This window comes from Tachypleus tridentatus, chromosome 12, assembly GCF_004210375.1.
Source record: "Tachypleus tridentatus isolate NWPU-2018 chromosome 12, ASM421037v1, whole genome shotgun sequence".
Lineage (NCBI taxonomy): Eukaryota > Metazoa > Arthropoda > Merostomata > Xiphosura > Limulidae > Tachypleus > Tachypleus tridentatus.
This window is the reverse complement of record NC_134836.1, coordinates 19,456,956-19,476,984: the sequence shown is the minus strand read 5'-3', so window position 1 is coordinate 19,476,984 and position 20,029 is coordinate 19,456,956. Positions and strand designations below refer to the sequence as shown.

Here is a 20,029-nt window from a genome sequence, read left to right as displayed (position 1 = left end):
CGGACCAACAGTTTAATGATTGTATATATATATATATATATATGTATATAAACACACACACACATATATATATTTTAAAACTAAGTTTCTGACCTTCAAATGTTAGAAAGCGATTTGTAGCTTCTGCTGTAAACTTTTAATATTCATGAAACTCATTTTCTAGTGTTGAAAAAAAGTTTGAATATTGCATTTTCTTTTATTTGTCTTTCTCTTCCATGTTGAGCACATTTAAATGATTTACCTATCTATCTCAAGCCGACACCTGATTGAATGTTGCATCAGCTGGGATTTTCACTTGAGAAGAAGACATAGTTTCTAGTTTGGAATTATTAACTAAGTGACTTATACATATACTCAGAACGGCCTGACTTGTACTACAACCTACCGGTCTTTGTGGATTTGGTAGAAGAGACCTCGTAGATTCTTCAGTCTGCTGTTAGAAGAGACAAACAAGAGCACATTATTCAAAACATATTTAAACATATCATGTCAGTATAGCACTGTGAAACTGGCGCGAAGAAACTACATGAAATAAATATAGTTCGTACTCTATCGACCCATTACTGTATTTCCAAACCAAAATTTAATCCTACATATTTTTTGTTATTTAACACTACAAATAAAAAACAACAAAAGTTGATAGTGGTTTCTCTTTTAAATAGCAGAAGACGCTTCAACTGTCTAAAATAAACTATAGTATAATATATGTAGCACATTTTTCCTATCACGCTAAAAGAACCATCAACTAAGAGAAGCAACGTGCCGTCTACCAATCAAGTAGGCACTTGATCATCTGCGGGTTATAGATATCTAGCCTTGAATGAATAAGTTCAAATGGAAGGAAAAGTGGTGGTGGTTATTTTAACATCCAGATGAGGAAGTAAAATTATATTCTCCATGAGTCTTGATTCTTTATTCATCAAATTGTCTGTCATTGTGTTCGAGAATAAAGCAACATGTTATTCTTATTTTGAATGTTCATAGTATACATATAGAGAAATAACAATACCTTAGAACTATAGGTATACATATATATATGATTTGTTTACGATATATGGTTCTCTGTCCATTATTACAAAAACGCGTTTCGCAATTTTGGGTCGTGGATGCGTTTTAAAAGTGACGGCCAAATCCCACGATTTGATCATATAACAATAGTCTGAGGATTGTCAACTGTTGACTACTTGTCTTCTCTCTCTAGTTATCATTTTAGAATGACACTTCGTTAACGTGAAAAAACAATATTTATACATAGAAAGAAATGTAAAGAAATAAACTTTTCATTGGCTCACTTGGGTGATTCAGTGTGATTGTTGTAGATACAACACCTTCTTTTCATTTTACCCACAGATAATTTATTTCAATTATTTGCGCAAAACTGCACTAAAATTTATACATATAAGCTAGTTCTGTGTTTTTTCTTATAGCAAAGCTGAATTGGGTTATCTGCTGTGTTAAAATCAAACCCCTGATTTTAGCGTTGTAAATCTAAAGACTTACCGCTGTCCCACCGGGATACCTGAATTCTGAATTGATATACTAGAGGTTAGGAGCATAGTCGGCAACACTCACTATTAACTCTTGGATTATCCTCACGGAATAGTGGAGTTTGACCGTTACTCCTATAATACACCTACTAACTCAAAGTGCAAAGCGCGTTTATTTACTTTATTTTTGAGAAAGTGGGACGGGAGCGAAGACCCTCGAATCCACAGTCCGGCACGCTGAGCTGTAGGCAATGTTTTAATATGTCCCACAACTTAAAACTTATAAGAAAAATACACATCATTATGAATCATTGTAGGACAATTTGAAGTTGAGAATAAGATAAGTTATTCTATAGTACTATCTCGTAAAATTGTTTTTCTTACTATAGTATGATAAACATACATGTTTAAACAAAAGCCGAATGAACTAAAAAGATCCTTAGACGATGTTAATAAAAAAAACAAAACATTGTTTACTTTCATAGTCTAGAAGCACATTGTACTATTACAAGTAATAAAAATAACTAGTGTAATAGTAACAAACTGCTTCTCTTTTAACTTTTACAGATCCAAACAACTGCTCGAATTGGTATGTTTTTATCTTCACTGAGCAGCAGCGAGAAAGTTCTCCTGCTGTTGTTATGAAAACGTTACTAACAGCACAGTATATATTCATCAAAATTTTCTCCCCGTTTAGACGGAAGTCAAAATTTAGACAGTTTGTATCAGATTAAAAAAAATATATATATAGTTTAAATACTACACGAGAACCACACCTTAATAATTCAATGACAACGTTAGAACTGCGTTTGCACGCGTCATTTATTCACCGGCGTTCAGCTCACACAACAAACTGTTTTCAACATCAATCACTGCAATTCTATTTGCCCTTCTCGTAAAGAGGTTCAGAAATAACAATCAATCTAAAACGTTTTAGAACAGTTTTGTAATAAAGATGATGTGTTAATCTGTATTTTTGTTGTTCATTTTGCTCAAAAGCAAAGTTTTATAATAGGCTGTTTTCGCTGTGCTTGCCATATGGATCGAACTTTGAATGTAACCAGTATAAGCGCTCAACTATACTGTTCTGGAAATTTTTTATTTTAAATTAACTTCATAAAAAGCAACACGCAAATAACAAGAGTACAGATAAAGTACAACAATGATACTAAACTACTGTAGAGAAAATATTCTAGAAATTGTTATTCATCTTATCGAATGAAAAAACAATATTCAATATAGTTTTATAATTTGTCAAGTCCAAAAAAAAAACAACAACAAAGGTTTCGTAGTTTAGCTGTTGAAACAAAATTACATATAGTTTTATTTTTCATTGGATAAAAAATAATAGACAAAACCTTAATAACGAGAAACCTACTTGAAATAAAAATGTATCTCAGAACGGCTGGCAGGGGTATTAACACTTTTATTTACAAGCAGTATCAAATGAGAGGTGGCTGCGCTTAAGCCTTAGGATCTCTTATATGACCGTTTAGCCCATGTGTTGTGTCAATATGTCAATTTTTGAAATTTCATCTTTTTTTTTTCATAAAATATTTTAAAAACAAAGTGAAAATTTATTTATAGTAATTTTACACAAAAACAATAATCACTATTGTATAAATATATGGTGATTAAGTGATGATAATAATGTACTAATTTATATATATGTTAGATGAAACGGTCATCGTCAGGTTCACAAAGAAAACGAAGAAGGTCGAAACGTTGTTCGCTCCTCCACGTAAAATATTTTCTCAACCCAAACGAGCCGTTTTTACATATATATTTCTCTACAATTGGGTTTTCTCGACATCACTGATTAAAGCTAAAAACAATGTTGCTAAAAGGGCTACAATAGTTTGGCCTGATTTGCTATGCATTGAAGGAAACGCCTCGTTGGCAATGGACATGACGAGCATAGTGTAGTTGAAATACTATTTTTATTTCTAAAAGACCCTAAAATATTAAATAACGAATGTAATGCTAACAAATATAATAGGCCGAACATTTTTACAGCAGTATCTTAAGACACATATAGTTAAAATAAGGCGTATAGTTTGTTTTTATAATTACCTACAAACAAGAACACAATTCTTGCTGGAAGCATTTGCTGCAAAATTTAATTTCACAACTAGCTAAAAACTTCAAGTGAATAACGTTGCTACTTTAAATAAAACCGCTAGGCATGTAGTTTGATTTTAAAATTAGCTGAATTCCTAGGAGTAAGAATATTAGTCTTTGGTTGGAACAGTTGGGTGTAAAGGTTGATTTCACAGCATTGTCATTTAGATTATGACCGCTGGCTGTACATAATACGATGTCACAAGAAACGAATGTTTAAAGGAACAAGATTTATGTTATTTTGGTTAAAATTCCTGAAGGTACAACGTCTTCACAATCAACTAAACAGTAAAACAACAGCTACTTGAAGTGAAACTACAGAGTCTAGTGTGAATTTTTAAAACTAAAAATAGTCGTTTTAACTTTTATCATAAAACAGACACAAAAACGTATTCTGATTGAACCGTTAATAAACTGTAATGCTATAATAGTTACACAGCAAAGAATATTTGTTTAATTCAAAACATCAGGCATCCTGGAATTTTAAAGTGAAACTAAAATATCCGTATCGTGGTGAAGATCGGTTGATACGTTGCAATTTCACAAACAATTATATAAACATGAGGGGAAACCGTTAATCTGATATAATAGCTGAGTGTTCTAGATCATTGTATAAACCTTTGTCAGTCAGTCAGGAGTAAAAAATAACCGTTATTTTGCAACTTCCAAAAATTTGAGGAATTCCTGAGGCACCCACGACCCACTTATTTTGATTAATACATGTGTTATGCAAGACCTAGTTATTTTGACGAGATCCTGTAGTATTCACGATCTATTTGTTTCCATGAGTCCCTGTGGTACTCACGACCTAGTTATTTTAATCAATCCTCATGTTACCCAGGATCTAGTTATTTTGGTGAGTCCCTGAGTTACCCATGAACTAGCTATTTTGACGAGTCCCTGTGTTGCCTGGGATCTAGTTATTTTTTGTTTGTTTGTTTTAAATTTCGCGCAAAGCTACACAAGGGCTATCTGCGCTAGCTGTCCCTAATTTAGCAGTGTAAGACTAGAGGGAAGGCAGCTAGTCATCACCACCCACCGCCAACTTTGGAGTTACTCTTTTTACCAACGAACAGTGGGATTGACTGTAACATTATAACGCTCCCACGGCTGAAAAGGCGATCATGTTTGGTGTGACGGGGATTCGAACCCGCGACCCTCAGATTACGAGTCGAACTCCTTAACCCACCTGGCCATGCCGGGTCCTAGCTATTTTGATGAGTCCCTGTGGTACCCATGACCTAGTTATTATGATGAGTCCCTGTAGTACCCATGACCTGGTTATTTTGACGAGTCCCTGTAGTACCCATGACCTGGTTATTTTGACGAGTCCCTATGGTGCCCACTATCTAGTTATTTTGATGAGTTCCTGCGGCACCCAGGATCTAGTTATTCTGATGATTAGTGTTGACTCTTTGCTGTACTATAATTATTCATTTTGTTAACTTCACAGAGCCTCCCAGTGGTTGAATGGTATGTCTGCAGACTTACAACGCGATAAACTTGGTTTGAATACCCGTTGTGGACAGAACACAGATAGCACTATGTGTAGTTCTGTGCTTAACTACAAACATATTCCATGGAACACCAGCATCTTAGTGGAGAGTCTGAAGCAGTAGTCTTAAATATATAGAAGTAGCATTAATTTCACCAAATCAATCACATTCTAGACTCTTCAAAAATAGAAAACTCTTTGGCAGAAGAAAGATAACACAATAGAGAAAATATTAGATAAACATACTATAATTTAACAATTAAGCTCATTACGATTTAAATGAGGTCGTGGAGAGTGGCAGTATTTGTCAAAAGTTAAAGCAAAAGAACTACTATATTTTCTAAGACCGTTGAAATTTTACATACATTACTAGATATTGTTTTCATAAAATAAAATGTACCGTTGCTATGACAAAAATGTGTTGTTAAACTTTGTATCACAAACCTTGCCTTATGAGAAAAAAAACACATAAAGGACCTTGCACAACACTGAATGTGCTGTTGAAAAAAATATTATACTGAGGTAAGATTACAACAAGAACGAGAAATCAATATATTAAAAAATAATAGCGAGTTCTTCCCACTTTGTCAAATATTCCTACGTAAGATTAAACATTTGAATACGGTTACTAAATATGGAACTGAAATGAAATACCAAAAACAAAGTTAAGAAAAAACTCCACTAATTGAAGTTGCCGCTGGCCTGCTGATATTGATTTGATATAATAAATAACCTCTGCTAAAAATGAATATGAAGTAATCGGTAATGTCATCTCTGTAAAAAAATAATAATAATAAAATAAAAAATACTATTTTTTCTTAACAATAACGTCTATTGTGAAGCTTTATTTCGAGGGGTTACTAAGTATTTACGGTTAAAGAAATGGTTCTAACCTCGAGTAAAGTGGACGCTCTCCTCACCAGCCATGACAACTGATAAATTACTCTTCTGACCCACAGTGTGGAATAAATCGCAATGTGACGGTTCTTCAGTCTTGCCATTTGGTATTGATGTTGACCTTTTTTATTTTCTTAGCTCGAAAAAGTTGAAACACTTAATTTTTCCTGTTGATTACAGAGATGAATCCATGATTGTTTTCGCTGAGTTAACAGTTAAACATAATACCATGTGCGGTCCTGGTAATTTTGCTCCATACTTCTGGTACTTGAGAAGTTAAGACTTGGTAAACCTCACAGCCTTATTTCACTATCTTTGTTGAAAATATTTTGATCATACAAGTTTTTTTCTGGCATATTCCTTTACATCATAATTCAATTCTCAACTCTCACGACTATGATAAAATCCGAATATTCGTAATTTTCAAGTTCTAAGTCATAAATGAACATTTTTACTGAATATAATTAACTTTTAATGTAGTTCAATCATGATAAACGTTGTTTGTAGCCCAAAATTCCTGGTTCTCAGGTAGGTTATTAGTAACTTACCTGTATAGTGCTGAAATATGCAAAAATCCAACTATGTTTTGTGGTACTTTTAACTTTTACTTCCAATTTTCCAACACTTCTTGTTCTACGGAAGTGAAACATCAAAAATTAACCACAGTGTTGTTAGTATTTTACTGTGAGGAAATCGTAATCTCAGTGGGGTCGACTACGTCACTTAAAAGTGTTTTTGATAAACCGCAACGTTCAAAACATACGAGTTTCTTCAACTTTTTGCTTCGTTTTCAAATAGAGATGTCTGTAAACGATCTAGGATTGTCATAATTTTGGTTATTTTTAAATGCACGTACAAAATACGACAGTGTAATAAGTTCCTACCAATCGAAGTGAGTCAGAAGATTTGGGATCATGCATGTTCGTAAAAGAAGTTTTCTTTAACTGAAGGTATCGTTGTATTTAAATAAGTAATTGGAGATAATCTAGGGGCACTAGTTGAAGCCGATTACATTCCAGGCTCACGGGAAAGAGAAAGCTCTAGCAGAAGAAAGACGTCACCATGTACAAAATATTAATTAAAGAAACTAGATATAGTCTAGTTACTTCGTGCATCTCAGTCTTGTTCCTGTTTGTTATTTAACTTTATACTAACAGCACTTATCACCTTTGATTGAATAAACTATCAGTGCGAAACGGTTTGATCTTACTGAATTATTCGATATCAGCTGCGTTAAACTTCACTAGTAGGTAATGATTTACACTGGTTTGGTTTCACAAAAAATAATTGAAACACTTGTAATTTATAAATGAACATAAGTAAAGTTTGTATTAAGTACATCTGAAGTTAATTTTTATCATAAAATAAGAACTGAAAGAAATTTTATGTTTTTAATAATTGAACGTACCATACAAAAGTGTTGAGAAACAAAATTACATTATGTTTTTCAGGGTAAAAATATATAAAATTTCTGAGAGAGTTCAATGTCTCAAGAAAAATAATTCCATATACTAAACTTCCAAAAATTTAAGCACTAATATAATACCTTCTAAGTAAAGAACTATGTAACTCAGACTGGCAAAGCGTGCAGAAATATTGACCAATTACTTGTGCCCAACCCAATAAAATATTTTTTTCCAGGAAACTAATACAGTCTTGTACTTTATAGAAGGGTTCTGTTCAGATTGAGAAGAAATAAGGTAACTTTGGACAGTTAGCTCTGTAAGTTGTGGAAGATTTAAACGGCTAAGAACAGTGTCATATTCTAGTGTAGAAAAAAGTAGTCGCTGAGGAACTTATATGATGGGGAATGTTTTTCCAGCTTAAAGTAGCGACCGAATATCTAAAAGTTGTAAACGATAAAGAACGTTGCACAAGTAATTTTCTGCCATATTCCTTTAAATCATAGCTCAGTTCTCACCTTCTAGGAATATATGAAAGACTGAGGGTTCATAATTTTTCAGTTCTAAATCATATACTCAGAAAAGTAAAACATATAAAAAAACGTTCCTTTTATTCCATCTTGATTAATATTTTCCCTTATTTTTGTTGCAGAGAAAACGCATGTTAAAATTAAAAGGCGCTTTGTATACTATCGTGGTTGGAATAACCTATTAAAACTTATTGTTTAAGTAAGATTAGTGACATTACAAACTACTTTTCAACCAACAAAATCGATAAAGTTTAAGATTTCATACACGGCTTCCATGTAAGATTAAAACACGTAATGTAGGAAGCTAGCTTCACGTTGCATGTGTGACATAAAGAGGATGTTGTGGTTTTCTGAAAAATTCGTTTCCCTGTACGCTTCAATCAGAGAAGATATGCCGATTCCCTCAGATTTGGCAGAAAACGACTTTTTTTTTTTTTACTCCTTCCTTCCTTTCAATGTTTGTTTTCACTCCTCCTCGTATTCTCGATAATTAACTTGCCCTGAAGAATGTCTTTTGCTTTTCATTATCCTTTATAAGTTCACTCTGTTTATAATTAAACGTTACATATTTTAAATATCTAGAGAATATTTGCGCAAAATCCATCAATTAAACGTCTTTCTTTGCAGAAATGCATCATCAATTTTTGTAGTGGAGAAAAACACACCATTAGAATCACTGACGATCGTAACAACTCTACAGATATCCACGTTCTTTGTGTTATCTGCTAGAAGCGTTGTGAGATGACTGGAACAGCGGCATGCTTGCAGGCCAATGAAATGTTAGAGGTAACAGACTTGGAGCACAAGGAGGCTGCGCCAATCGAAATCCCAGGGCACAAGACCGGCTATACTGAAGCATGCAGAAATGACTTGTGCGCAACCCAATGAAATATTTTTTTCCAGGAAGCAGATACAGTCTTGCACTTTCTAGTCTATTTTTAGAATACGGAATTCTGCTTTCTATTTTTGCTGTCCTTTCTTAGAATACGGACCCTTTTTTCTATTTCGTTGCAGAAAATTGTCAGTTTTTGACAATTTTAGTTGCTCATTTCTATGCTTATGTCCTCATAACGTGGAGTTTTGTAATTTATAACCTCTACTGCTATACGACGATATATGAAATATGTATTATGGCAGGCAGCTAGAATGCTATTTGAAATATCAGAACTACTTCATTACTAAGCTTTTATGGCACTAGTAAAGGACTTGAGAAAGTGTGTTAGACCGACGAAACAGATTTCCCACGCAACTTGTAAGCACTTTTGATATCATGTTTAAACCACTGATTCTATACGTTTAATAACTACGAAAGAAGGAAACACGCAGAGTTGAAAAAAGAACAAAACACGAACCATTAGACCTTTTATCACACGTTACTGACGACAATATTCAGCCGTCGGCGTTATCTCCATGGAAACTCAAACCACTTGACCTTTACCAGTTTGTTTTTACTGCCTGGCGTGGCGCTGGTGTTGTTAAGCTAAGCCTTTCGCTCTATATTATTTATGAAAAATATCAACAGAAAATTTAAATAAATGAAAAATTCATAATGATGTCCAATGACTGAACATGACAATGTAAAAGACTGTTTTAAATTCATACAAAAATAAGAACATTTTTTTAAAAAATACGTTTTTCAATTAGTTGATTTTTTGCATATATGCAATTTCTTTTGCCATGAAGGCGCAAATGCTTCTTCAAATATGAAAAAAAAACAAACCTGCGGCTACATCACGTGCTGAGACGTCTCAGCATATATGAGTAGGCACTCTGCAGCTACGTATGGGTTTGCTCATGAGGTCGCTGAGAATAGTAAATTTTTTGTATATCTATTTCGTGATTGTCATCATTCATTGCTATGGGAACATAAGCCAGGCTACAATTTTTCAGTGTTCTATTAAAAATAGTAGACTAATTTTCTTCCTGCGTATCCATGAAACTAGGCGTTGCCATAGAAACGATGAAACTAGTCCAAGCCGACAAGTTTTATAATCGCTAGCATTTGTTATGCCGAGTAAAAAGTAAAATGTTGAAATTAAATTTTATATTACGTCCTACAGAAAATCGAAGAGCCACAGCAATATTTTAGTTACAAAAGATAACAATATTATTATAGTAAAATTTCACTGCTTTGAAAACGATAGTACTATGCAAATTATAAAAGACATTTTAAGGATTGCGTTAACCCAGTAATTACATCTTCATTAGTAAAATAAATTTACAGGGTTTGTAAAATTACGCATTTTTGAAACCCTCATAACTACACAGATTCCCACTTTATTTATAATGATATTTTTTGTCAGAAACGTTAAAATTTCTATCAGAATAAAATTACGGAGAAGATTAATCAATTGTGTTTTATAGCATAAAGGCAACATTGTTTTTCTTCTAAATTTGGACTTGGTTCCACGTAGTATCACGATCCTGTTATTTTACGTTATTACTCAACAATTCGTGGTCAGTTTGTGCTTCTATATACGAGGGCTCAAATCCCCATCCCACCAAACATACACGCCCTATCAGTCGTGGGAGCATTATAATGTGACGGTCAACCCCACTATTCACTGTTAAAAGATTAGCTCCAGAGTTGGCGGCGCGTGATGATGAATAGCTACCTTTTCTCCGCTAAATTAGGGACGACTAGCGCTGGTAGTCCTCGTGTAACTTTCTACGAAATTCAAACAAACAATCTATCTACATTATTCATAGCTTTGAGTTCCCAAACCATATAATAGTTTTAATTTCACTCAATCATTCCTGTGTTTCAGTTGTAGAAGAATAACCAGTATGATATTGTCACTACGTAATCTCTTGTATCGATGTCAGTAATCCATAGTTTTCATGTCACAATATTATATGTTTATTTCATAAATTAAGCTTATTACAAGTATCTGCTTTACACAAACATCTACATACAGAGTTAGTTCTATATACTTATTAAAGTAGATCAAAATTGTGTATGTGAGAAAGTTTAGTCACTTTAAACTAAAAATAAAACTTTCATTTTACTTGTTTTTCATGGATTGAGAATTGGAAAGTAATGCCATGCAGCAGCTATTAGTCTTAGAAATCACAATTTTTATAAAAAGTTAGTTTAAATAAATTGCAAAACTTTAATGTATGGTTAGTGACAGATGCAGTGCCAATAGGTAAGAAATATTAAAAATTGTGTAATTTATTGTTAAAAAAAGAAAATATTAAAGTCACAAATCAACTCTCAGAGTTGAAATACTGGCTAGTGTTTCAGTCGTTCAGTGGAAACGAGTCCAATAAATTTGTTTGTATCAGATACTCGTGCAAAGCAACAAATAGCTCTATTCTTCTATAATTGTGAAATAATACACTAGATAAAAAGGGACTGGATACTATTTTAGATAAGAGTGGAACTATAATCACCATTACAGCCAAAGGTGTGCGGTTGAATAACAAATGGACGCGAAGCAGAGATCTGTGTATTTACTAGCCAACCTGCTAACTATTTTACCACTCTCAATCTGCTAAAAGACTAAACTAAATTTACTTTAAAGGTTAATAGAAGACTGTCGTAAGTTGATATTACTAGATGATTGACTGGCTATTTTAGTCACTCAGGAAATACAGTCATTGTCGAAAGTATAACTATTAGGTAAAAACTATAATACACAGAGTAGTCTGTAGAGAAATAAATAAGAAACGAAGTAATACGAGCATTGTTTAAAAATAAGCTCAAAAAGATAAAACTGATACGGTGGTATGGTGAAAAAATTACAATATATATTGTTAAAACAAGTTATTTCTTAGCACAAATTACTTTAACACGCATTAATTAAATGGTGAAAAATAATTTCAAGACATCATTAAAAATGACTTAGCTAAATGGTTAAATAAAAATATTATTAGCCGGAAAACTTTTTGCTAAAGGAAAGATACAAATTCAGTATATTCTATAATTCGCGGTAAATGAAAATTGCTGTAATCTCTCCATTGACATACAAACAGCCCCCGCTAGTACAGCGGTATATCTTCGAGTTTACAACGCTAAAATCAGGGGTTAGATTCCCCTCGGTGAGTTCACCAGATAGCTCGATGTGGCTTTGTTGTAAGAAAACAGACATAAGAACAGTTGATAACTGAACGTTAATAATTAAATATAAAAAGTTTGCTTATTTTGAATTTCGCGCAAAGCTACACGAGGGTTATCTGCGCTAGCCGTCCCTAATTTGGCACCGTAAGATTAGAAGAAAGGCAGCTAGTCATCACCACCCATCGCGAACTCTTTGGCTACTCTTTTACAAACGAATAGTGGGAGTGACCATCACATTATAAGGCGCCTACAACTGAAAGGGTGAGTATATTTGGTGTGACGGGAATTCGAACCTGTAACCCACAGATTACGAGGTGAGTGCCTTAATTACCTGCCCAAATATAAAAGGTAAAACAAATCAATATATAATTAGGAGAATAATACCAAATATACAGCAAAACCAAAATAGTCAATTATATCTAATTATTAAACGACAAACTAAATTATCATAATTAAAAAAATGAACTGACACTTTTGTTAAAATATCCATAACGGTGAGAAAAAAAGGAAAAATCTACATGAACTATTTAAAATACCTAAAAATTAAATATCTTTAGCTCGACTCTTTCTCCTCCCTCCTAAAAAAAACAATCTACTGTTACTTTAAAAAATAGAAAATAATATTACAATTTAAGTAATTAATGTGAAACTGTCTAAAACTATATAAATATTTTAATGGAATTATTAAACATTTAAAAACTCAAATAACTATAGAGGCAAAATATTTAGCTAAAGTTCGAGGTTTGACTCCTTGCGGTGGGCCTAGTAGATAACCGAATGCGACTTTAGTCTAGAAACAAAGAAAAGCAGAATTTAAATAAAATAAGAAATGAAATCGAACATGTACTGTTTAAATGACGGTTCGAAAATTTCATGAAATTTTATCAAACATATTTGATAAATTCAGGTGGGTAGATAAAAGATCCAGATAAAGTGTTTATGTACGTGATGTTTAAGTTTTGCTTATTAATGTTTTATGTATAATTTAAAGAAACATAATAAATAAAGGTTTTCATGTAAAATCATATTTTAATTAAAACTCTACATGTTTCAGCAGTAAGTATTTTAAGGCCATCATTAGCTGCGATATCTTTTTGCGGAACAATTTTTTTCTGAACACATTGATTTTTACAAGTCGCACTGAGCGCAATTTAAAACGACCATTGTTACTCATGATCTAATCATTCTAATGGGTTAAATAAACTAAATAACCCGCAGATAAGTATGTAACTTCCTTTAAACTAAATAAACCACATATGAGTAAGTAACTTCCTTTGAACTAAATAATCCTCAGATGAGTAAGTAACTTCCTTTGAACTAAATAATCCGTAGATGAATAAATAATTTCCTTTAAGCTAAATAATCTACAGATGAGTAAATAATTTCATTTAAGCTAAATACTCCGTAGATGAGTAAGTAACTTCCTTTAAACTAAATAACCCGCAGACGAGTAAGTAACTTCCCTTAAAGTAAAGAATTCTCAGATGAGTAAGTAACTTCCTTTCAACTAAATAATTCGCAGATGAGTAAGTAACTACCTTTAACCTAAATAACCCGCAAATGAGTAAGTAACTTCCTTTAAACTAAATAAACAATAAATGAGTAAATAATTTCATTTAAGCTAAATAATCCGCAGATGAGTAACTTCCTTTAAACTAAATAGTCCGCAGATGAGTAAGTAACTTCCCTTAAAGTAAATAATCCGCAGATGAGCAAGTAACTTCCTTTCAACTAAGCAATCATCAGATGATTAAGTAACTTCCTTTTATCTAAATAACCCGAAGATGAGTAAGTAATTTCCTTTAAACTAAATAATCCGCAGATGAGTAAGTAACTTCCTTTGAACTAAATAATCCGTAGATGAATAAATAATTTCCTTTAAGCTAAATAATCTACAGATGAGTAAGTAACTTCCTTTAAGCTAAATAATCCGCAGATCAGAAAGTAACTTCCTTTAAACTAAATAATTCATAGATGAGTAAATAATTTCATTTAAGCTAAATACTCCGTAGATGAGTAAGTAACTTCCTTTAAACTAAATAACCCGCAGACGAGTAAGTAACTTCCCTTAAAGTAAAGAATTCTCAGATGAGTAAGTAACTTCCTTTCAACTAAATAATTCGCAGATGAGTAAGTAACTACCTTTAACCTAAATAACCCGCAAATGAGTAAGTAACTTCCTTTAAACTAAATAAACAACAGATGAGTAAATAATTTCATTTAAGCTAAATAATCCGCAGATGAGTAACTTCCTTTAAACTAAATAGTCCGCAGATGAGTAAGTAACTTCCCTTAAAGTAAATAATCCGCAGATGAGCAAGTAACTTCTTTTCAACTAAGCAATCCTCAGATGAGTAAGTAACTTCCTTTTAACTAAATAACCCGAAGATGAGTAAGTAATTTCCTTTAAACTAAATAATCCGCAGATGAGTAAGTAATTTCCTTTAAACTAAATAATCTACAGATGAGTAAGTATCCTCCTTTAAACTAAATAATCCGTTGATGAGTAAATAATTTGCTTTAAGAAAAATAATCCGCAGATGAGTAAGTAGCCTCCTTTAAACTAAATAATTTGCTATGAGTAAGTAACTTCTCTTAGATTAAACAATCCACAGATGAGTAAATAATTTCATTAAAACTAAATAATCCGCAGATGAGTAGGTAGCTTCCTTTAAGCTAAACAATCCGAAGGTGAGTAAGTAACTTCCATTAAAGTAAATAATCCGAAGATGAATAAATAATTTCATTTAAGCTAAATAATCCGCATATGAGCAAGTAACTTCCTTTAAACTAAATAATTTACAGATGAGTAGGTAACTTCCTTTAAGCTAAATAATCCGCAGATCAGTAAGTAACTTCCTTCAAACTAATTAATCCGTAGATGAGTAAATAATTTCATTAAAACTAAATAATCCGCAAATGAGTAAGTAACTTCCTTTAAACTTAATAATCCGTAGATGAGTAAATAATTTCCTTTAAGCTAAATAATCCGCAGATCAGTAAGTAACTTCCTTTAAACTAAATAACCCGCAGATGAGTAAATAATTTCATTTAAGCTAAATAATCCGCAGATGAGTAAGTAACTTCCTTCAAACTAAATAATCCATAGATGAGTAAATAATTTCATTAAAACTAAATAATCCGCAAATGAGTAGGTAACTTCCTTTAAGCTAAATAATCCGCAGATCAATAAGTAACTTCCTTCAAACTAAATAATCCGTAGATGAGTAAATAATTTCATTAAAACTAAATAATCTGCAAGTGAGTAAGTAACTTTCTTTAAACTAAATAATCCACATATTAGAAAATAATATCCTTTAAGCTAAATAATCTGCGGATGAGTAAGTAACTTCCTTTAAACTAAATAATCCGCAGATGAGTAACTTCCTTTAAATTAAATAATCCACAGATTAGCAAATTATTTCCTTTAAGCTAAATAATCTGCAGATGAGTAAGTAACTTCCTTTAAACTAAATAATCCGCAGATGAGTAGGTAATTTCCTTTAAACTAAATAATTCGCAGATGAGTAAGTAACTTCCTTCAAACTAAATAATCCGTAGATGAGTAAATAATTTCATTAAAACTAAATAATCTGCAAGTGAGTAGGTAACTTCCATGAAACTAAATAATCCGAAGATGAGTAAATAATTTCATTTAAGCTAAATAATCCGCAGATGAGTAAGTAACTTCCTTTTAACTAAATAACCCGCAGATGAGTAGGTAATTTTCTTTAAACTAAATAATCCGCAGATGAGTAAGTAATTTGCTTTAAGAAAAATAATCCGCAGATGAGTAAGTGACCTCCTTCAAACTAAATAATTCGCTATGAGTAAGTAACGTCCCTTAGATTAAACAATCCGCAGATGAGTAAATAATTTCATTAAAACTAAATAATCCGCAGATGAGTAGGTAACTTCCTTTAAGCTAAACAATCTGAAGATGAGTAAGTAACTTCCTTCAAACTAAATAATTTACAGATGAGTAAATAACTTCCTTTAAACTAAATCTTCCACAGATGAGTAAATAACTTCCTTTAAACTAAATAACCCGCAGATGAGTAAGTAATTTACTTTAAACTCGTCCTCCCAGCCGTGGGGGCGTTATATGGTGACGGTCAATCCCACTATTCGTTGGTAAAAGAGTAGCCCAAGAGTTGGCGGTGGGTGGTGATGACTAGCTGCCTTCCCTCTAGTCTTACACTACTAAATTAGGGACGGCTAGCACAGATAGCCCTCGAGTAGCTTTGTGCGAAATTCCGAAAACAAACAAACAAACAAACTTTAAACTAAATAATCCGGAGAAGAGTAAGTAACTTTCTTTAAACTAAATAATCCACATATTAGAAAATAATATCCTTTAAGCTAAATAATCTGCGGATGAGTAAGTAACTTCCTTTAAACTAAATAATCCACAGATTAGTAAATAATTTCCTTTAAGCTAAATAATCCGCAGATGAGTAAGTAACTTCCTTTAAATTAAATAATCCACAGATTAGTAAATTATTTCCTTTAAGCTAAATAATCTGCAGATGAGTAAGTAACTTCCTTTAAACTAAATAATCCGCAGATGAGTAGGTAATTTCCTTTAAACTAAATAATTCGCAGATGAGTAAGTAACTTCCTGTAAACTAAATAATCCACAGATGAGGAAGTAACTTCTTTAATTAACTCCAACTAGTTTAGATGAATAACTTCATTTAGTTTATAATAGGTTATGTAATTTTATTTAACTCACCTTATATAATAGACAAAGGAATATGATTGACCTTAAATATTTGACAGAGTAAGTAAGTGCCTTCCGTTATCTAAGGTTCACAAATCCATTTTCAGAAAGTAAATTAATGCTTTCATTGGTCAAGATAAATTGTTTTCTAGTGCAATTTTCCAGTTTCTCTAGGACAATTGCAAGAATCAATTTTATACTTCCACCAGAAAAACACACACACTCACCGACAACGTTGTGCTTATATACAGGCTTTAAATCATCAAACAGTCGAGTTCCTTATAGACTTTTCGAAATGTAAACTCTTTGGAGGTGAATGCTATATTTCTTCCAATGCTGTCATATTTGATTTATGTAGCATCATAAACATTATTGTGAAACTTTGGATGGATGATTTAGTCAGGAATCGATTGTAATAATATTTTGCTCAATTGAAGTAAAGCACTAATATTAAGTATTTTATTTCAAAATTAATATGGGAAAAATAAATAATTCTAAGTAGATGAAAAACAAGGAAAACTCGGGAAAAATTTACTTATTTATTAATTATTCATAACTAATGCATCAGATGCCGCCACTTCTACATTATGCAATTTTAATGGTATATATAAATATATATATATAACGTTAAGTTCAAAGAAATATATTAATAAATATTACGAAATGTGAAGACTTTTTTTTAGTTCCAGAAGTTTTGAACGTCTGTGAGTGACTCAACTTTCCCTACCGGAATTTAGAAATTTCGATTTATATTACCAGGAAGATTCGCAGTTGATTCTCATGTTACATGCAGAGACAGGTTGTATTTACGTGAAGCATATTGTATATTTCCGAGTATGATTTTTTCTCAGTGGTGAGACGTGTAAACTGGACCCTCGGACTAATAGTTGAGGTACTAATCGGACGAGAATGATAGAGATTTACGTTAGGGGTTGATTGCAATTATATTTTTGTGTCGTAGCCAATTTGATGAGTTCTGTATTGAGAGAAAAGTGTCGTCAGTAATGGTTATGGTGCTAAGTGTGGTTGAAATACTATTATATATTCTTCTTGAAAAACGCTAAGGGAATGAATAAAGAATGTAGTGTTAATATATAATAGGCCTAATGCAAATGCTTTATGACAAATATAATTAAGTATGATCGTGTTGCGTCAGAACAGAAACGGCAGATACACCATGGAAACTCAGTCGCTACTTTATCAAAAGTGGTTTATGTAAAATAAATTCTGCTACAAACAAACAAAGCCCTTATTGACTGGTTTGCTCTGACAATTTCAAAGTTGTTTGATGGACGATCTTGTGCTGTTTATTTGTTTTGTAATTAAGCTCAAAGCTACACAATGGACAACCTATGCTGTATTAAAACCCGATTTTTAATATTATAAATTCTGAAATTTATCGCTGAACCACTGGGGGACGAATCAGTATAGGGTTATAACGTAAAAGGCTTTGTTTGTTTGTTTGTTTGGGAATTTCGCACAAAGCTACTCGAGGGCTATCTGTGCTAGCCGTCCCTAATTTAGCAGTGTAAGACTAGAGGGAAGGCAGCTAGTCATCACCACCCACCGCCAACTCTTGGGCTACTCTTTACCAACGAATAGAGGGATTGACCGTCACATTATACACCCCCACGGCTGGGAGGGCGAGCGTGTTTAGCGCGACGCGGGCGACGTAAAAGGCTCAGAGAATCATGGTTTAATAAAAACAAACATTTAAGATAGAAATGTGACTATAGAAGACTGAAGAGAGAAAAATAAATAATTTTTTGAGCGAGAATGTGTAGTTGCACATTATGAAAAGAGAGGAGAAATTAATGAACTAATTAATGAATTAATTTTTGCGCTAACTAGTGAATAATTAAAAACTTTTCTCACAGGTAAGCAAAGTTAGAGTAAGCGAGGTTAGAAAATAAAGCTTCTTAGACCGCTATCTCATGAATATATATATATGTAAGGCAGCAAGCAACTCGCTGTTAAGGCTGTAGTGTTTATTTGTTTGTTTGAAAGAAAAGCCACATTGGGCTGCCGGTTGTGTCCACCGCAAGGAAACAAAGTCCAGATTTTGCCGTTGTATTCCTGTAGTCTTACAGTTTTTCCATCCGGAGACTAAGCTTCATTTGCCTAAAGGTAACAAAGTGAATGAATTAACGATAGAAAATATTTATACGGTTTTATCTGAATTTGTTAATTTTGTTTATACGCGATCTGCTTTCTGCCACATGTTATCATTACTGGTTTGTTTTTTTTAAACAAAAAATGCAACTAATAGCTCAGCGGGAAGCTTAAGGCATTATAATACTAAAATTCCGGGACTCGACCACTGCGGTGAGCAGAGAATATGCAACCCGTTGTGTAACTAAACAACAAACAAATGAACAAAAGCAACAACAAAAACATAACTACTGCTGCAGATTACAGTATTTTCCTAACACAGACGACATAATAAGAAAATCTCATAAAAGCTTGGTAAAAAAGTCTGATAAACATCAGTGGAAATCTCGACAAAGTTTGATTTAAAAAAAGTTGCTTTTTCATTTCGATGGTTAAAAAAAGTCGTTGGTTAATTGAACTACTTCATAGAAATTCATTTGCCTAATAATCTTAACCAACTTTTTAATTCACAATTTCTTGTATGTTTAAATTTTGTCTTCACTGCAACTGTATTTGTATTCGAAAAGTTATGGTTGGAGTACGACCGTGAGTCTGCTTCAAGAATTAAGAACAAGTGACGACGGGAGGAGAAGCACGAAATTCCTGAGAATTTATGAGACAGAAACACCCCGTTTACCCAATAAGTTGGTTTTTACTTAAACGTACTCTGTCTTAACATGTAAGGATTTAGCACCCTGTTAGGTATAAAGGAACTAACTGTATATCACAATATAATGGGATTTTCGTTTGATATTCTTGAAGCAGGAACGTATTTGGTTTCAAAACTGTTTATGTGTAAGTAAAAGAGGTAGTGGGAGAAGGTTGCTATGCCTTACAAAAGCTCATGACGTAATATCATTACTGTTGAAAAGTGAAGGGGTGTATCTCTTACTTATGAACGATCCTCTTCTGACGCTGGTGTGAGATCCACTAATTTTTCAAACACTTTCGTAATTTAAACGTCAGATATAAACGTTTAGCAGTTTAGTAGGCAAATTAGGTTTTGAACGACTAAAAACACTGTAGGTCCGGCATGGTTAAGTATGTTAAGGCGTTCGACTCGTAATCCGAGGGTTGCGGGTTCGAATCCCGGTCGCACCAAACATGCTCGCCCTTTCAGCCGTGGAGACGTTATAATATGACGGTCAATCCCACTTTT

General features: G+C 32.8%; 1 protein-coding gene across 19 annotated transcripts in view; it reads right to left on the bottom strand.

The window, feature by feature from the left end:
• LOC143235073 (tensin-3-like) overlaps positions 1-20,029 on the bottom strand; it is a 172,922-nt gene that overhangs the window by 70,504 nt on the left and 82,389 nt on the right. For 18 of the 19 annotated variants that reach the window (XM_076472849.1, XM_076472851.1, XM_076472848.1 and 15 more), the window contains one exon: positions 386-433. In XM_076472849.1, the coding sequence (XP_076328964.1) occupies positions 386-433 (48 nt within the window). Of the gene's footprint in view, positions 1-385; positions 434-5,996; positions 7,516-20,029 lie in introns of those variants that run through there. The other variant, XM_076472856.1, reaches the window with a different exon arrangement.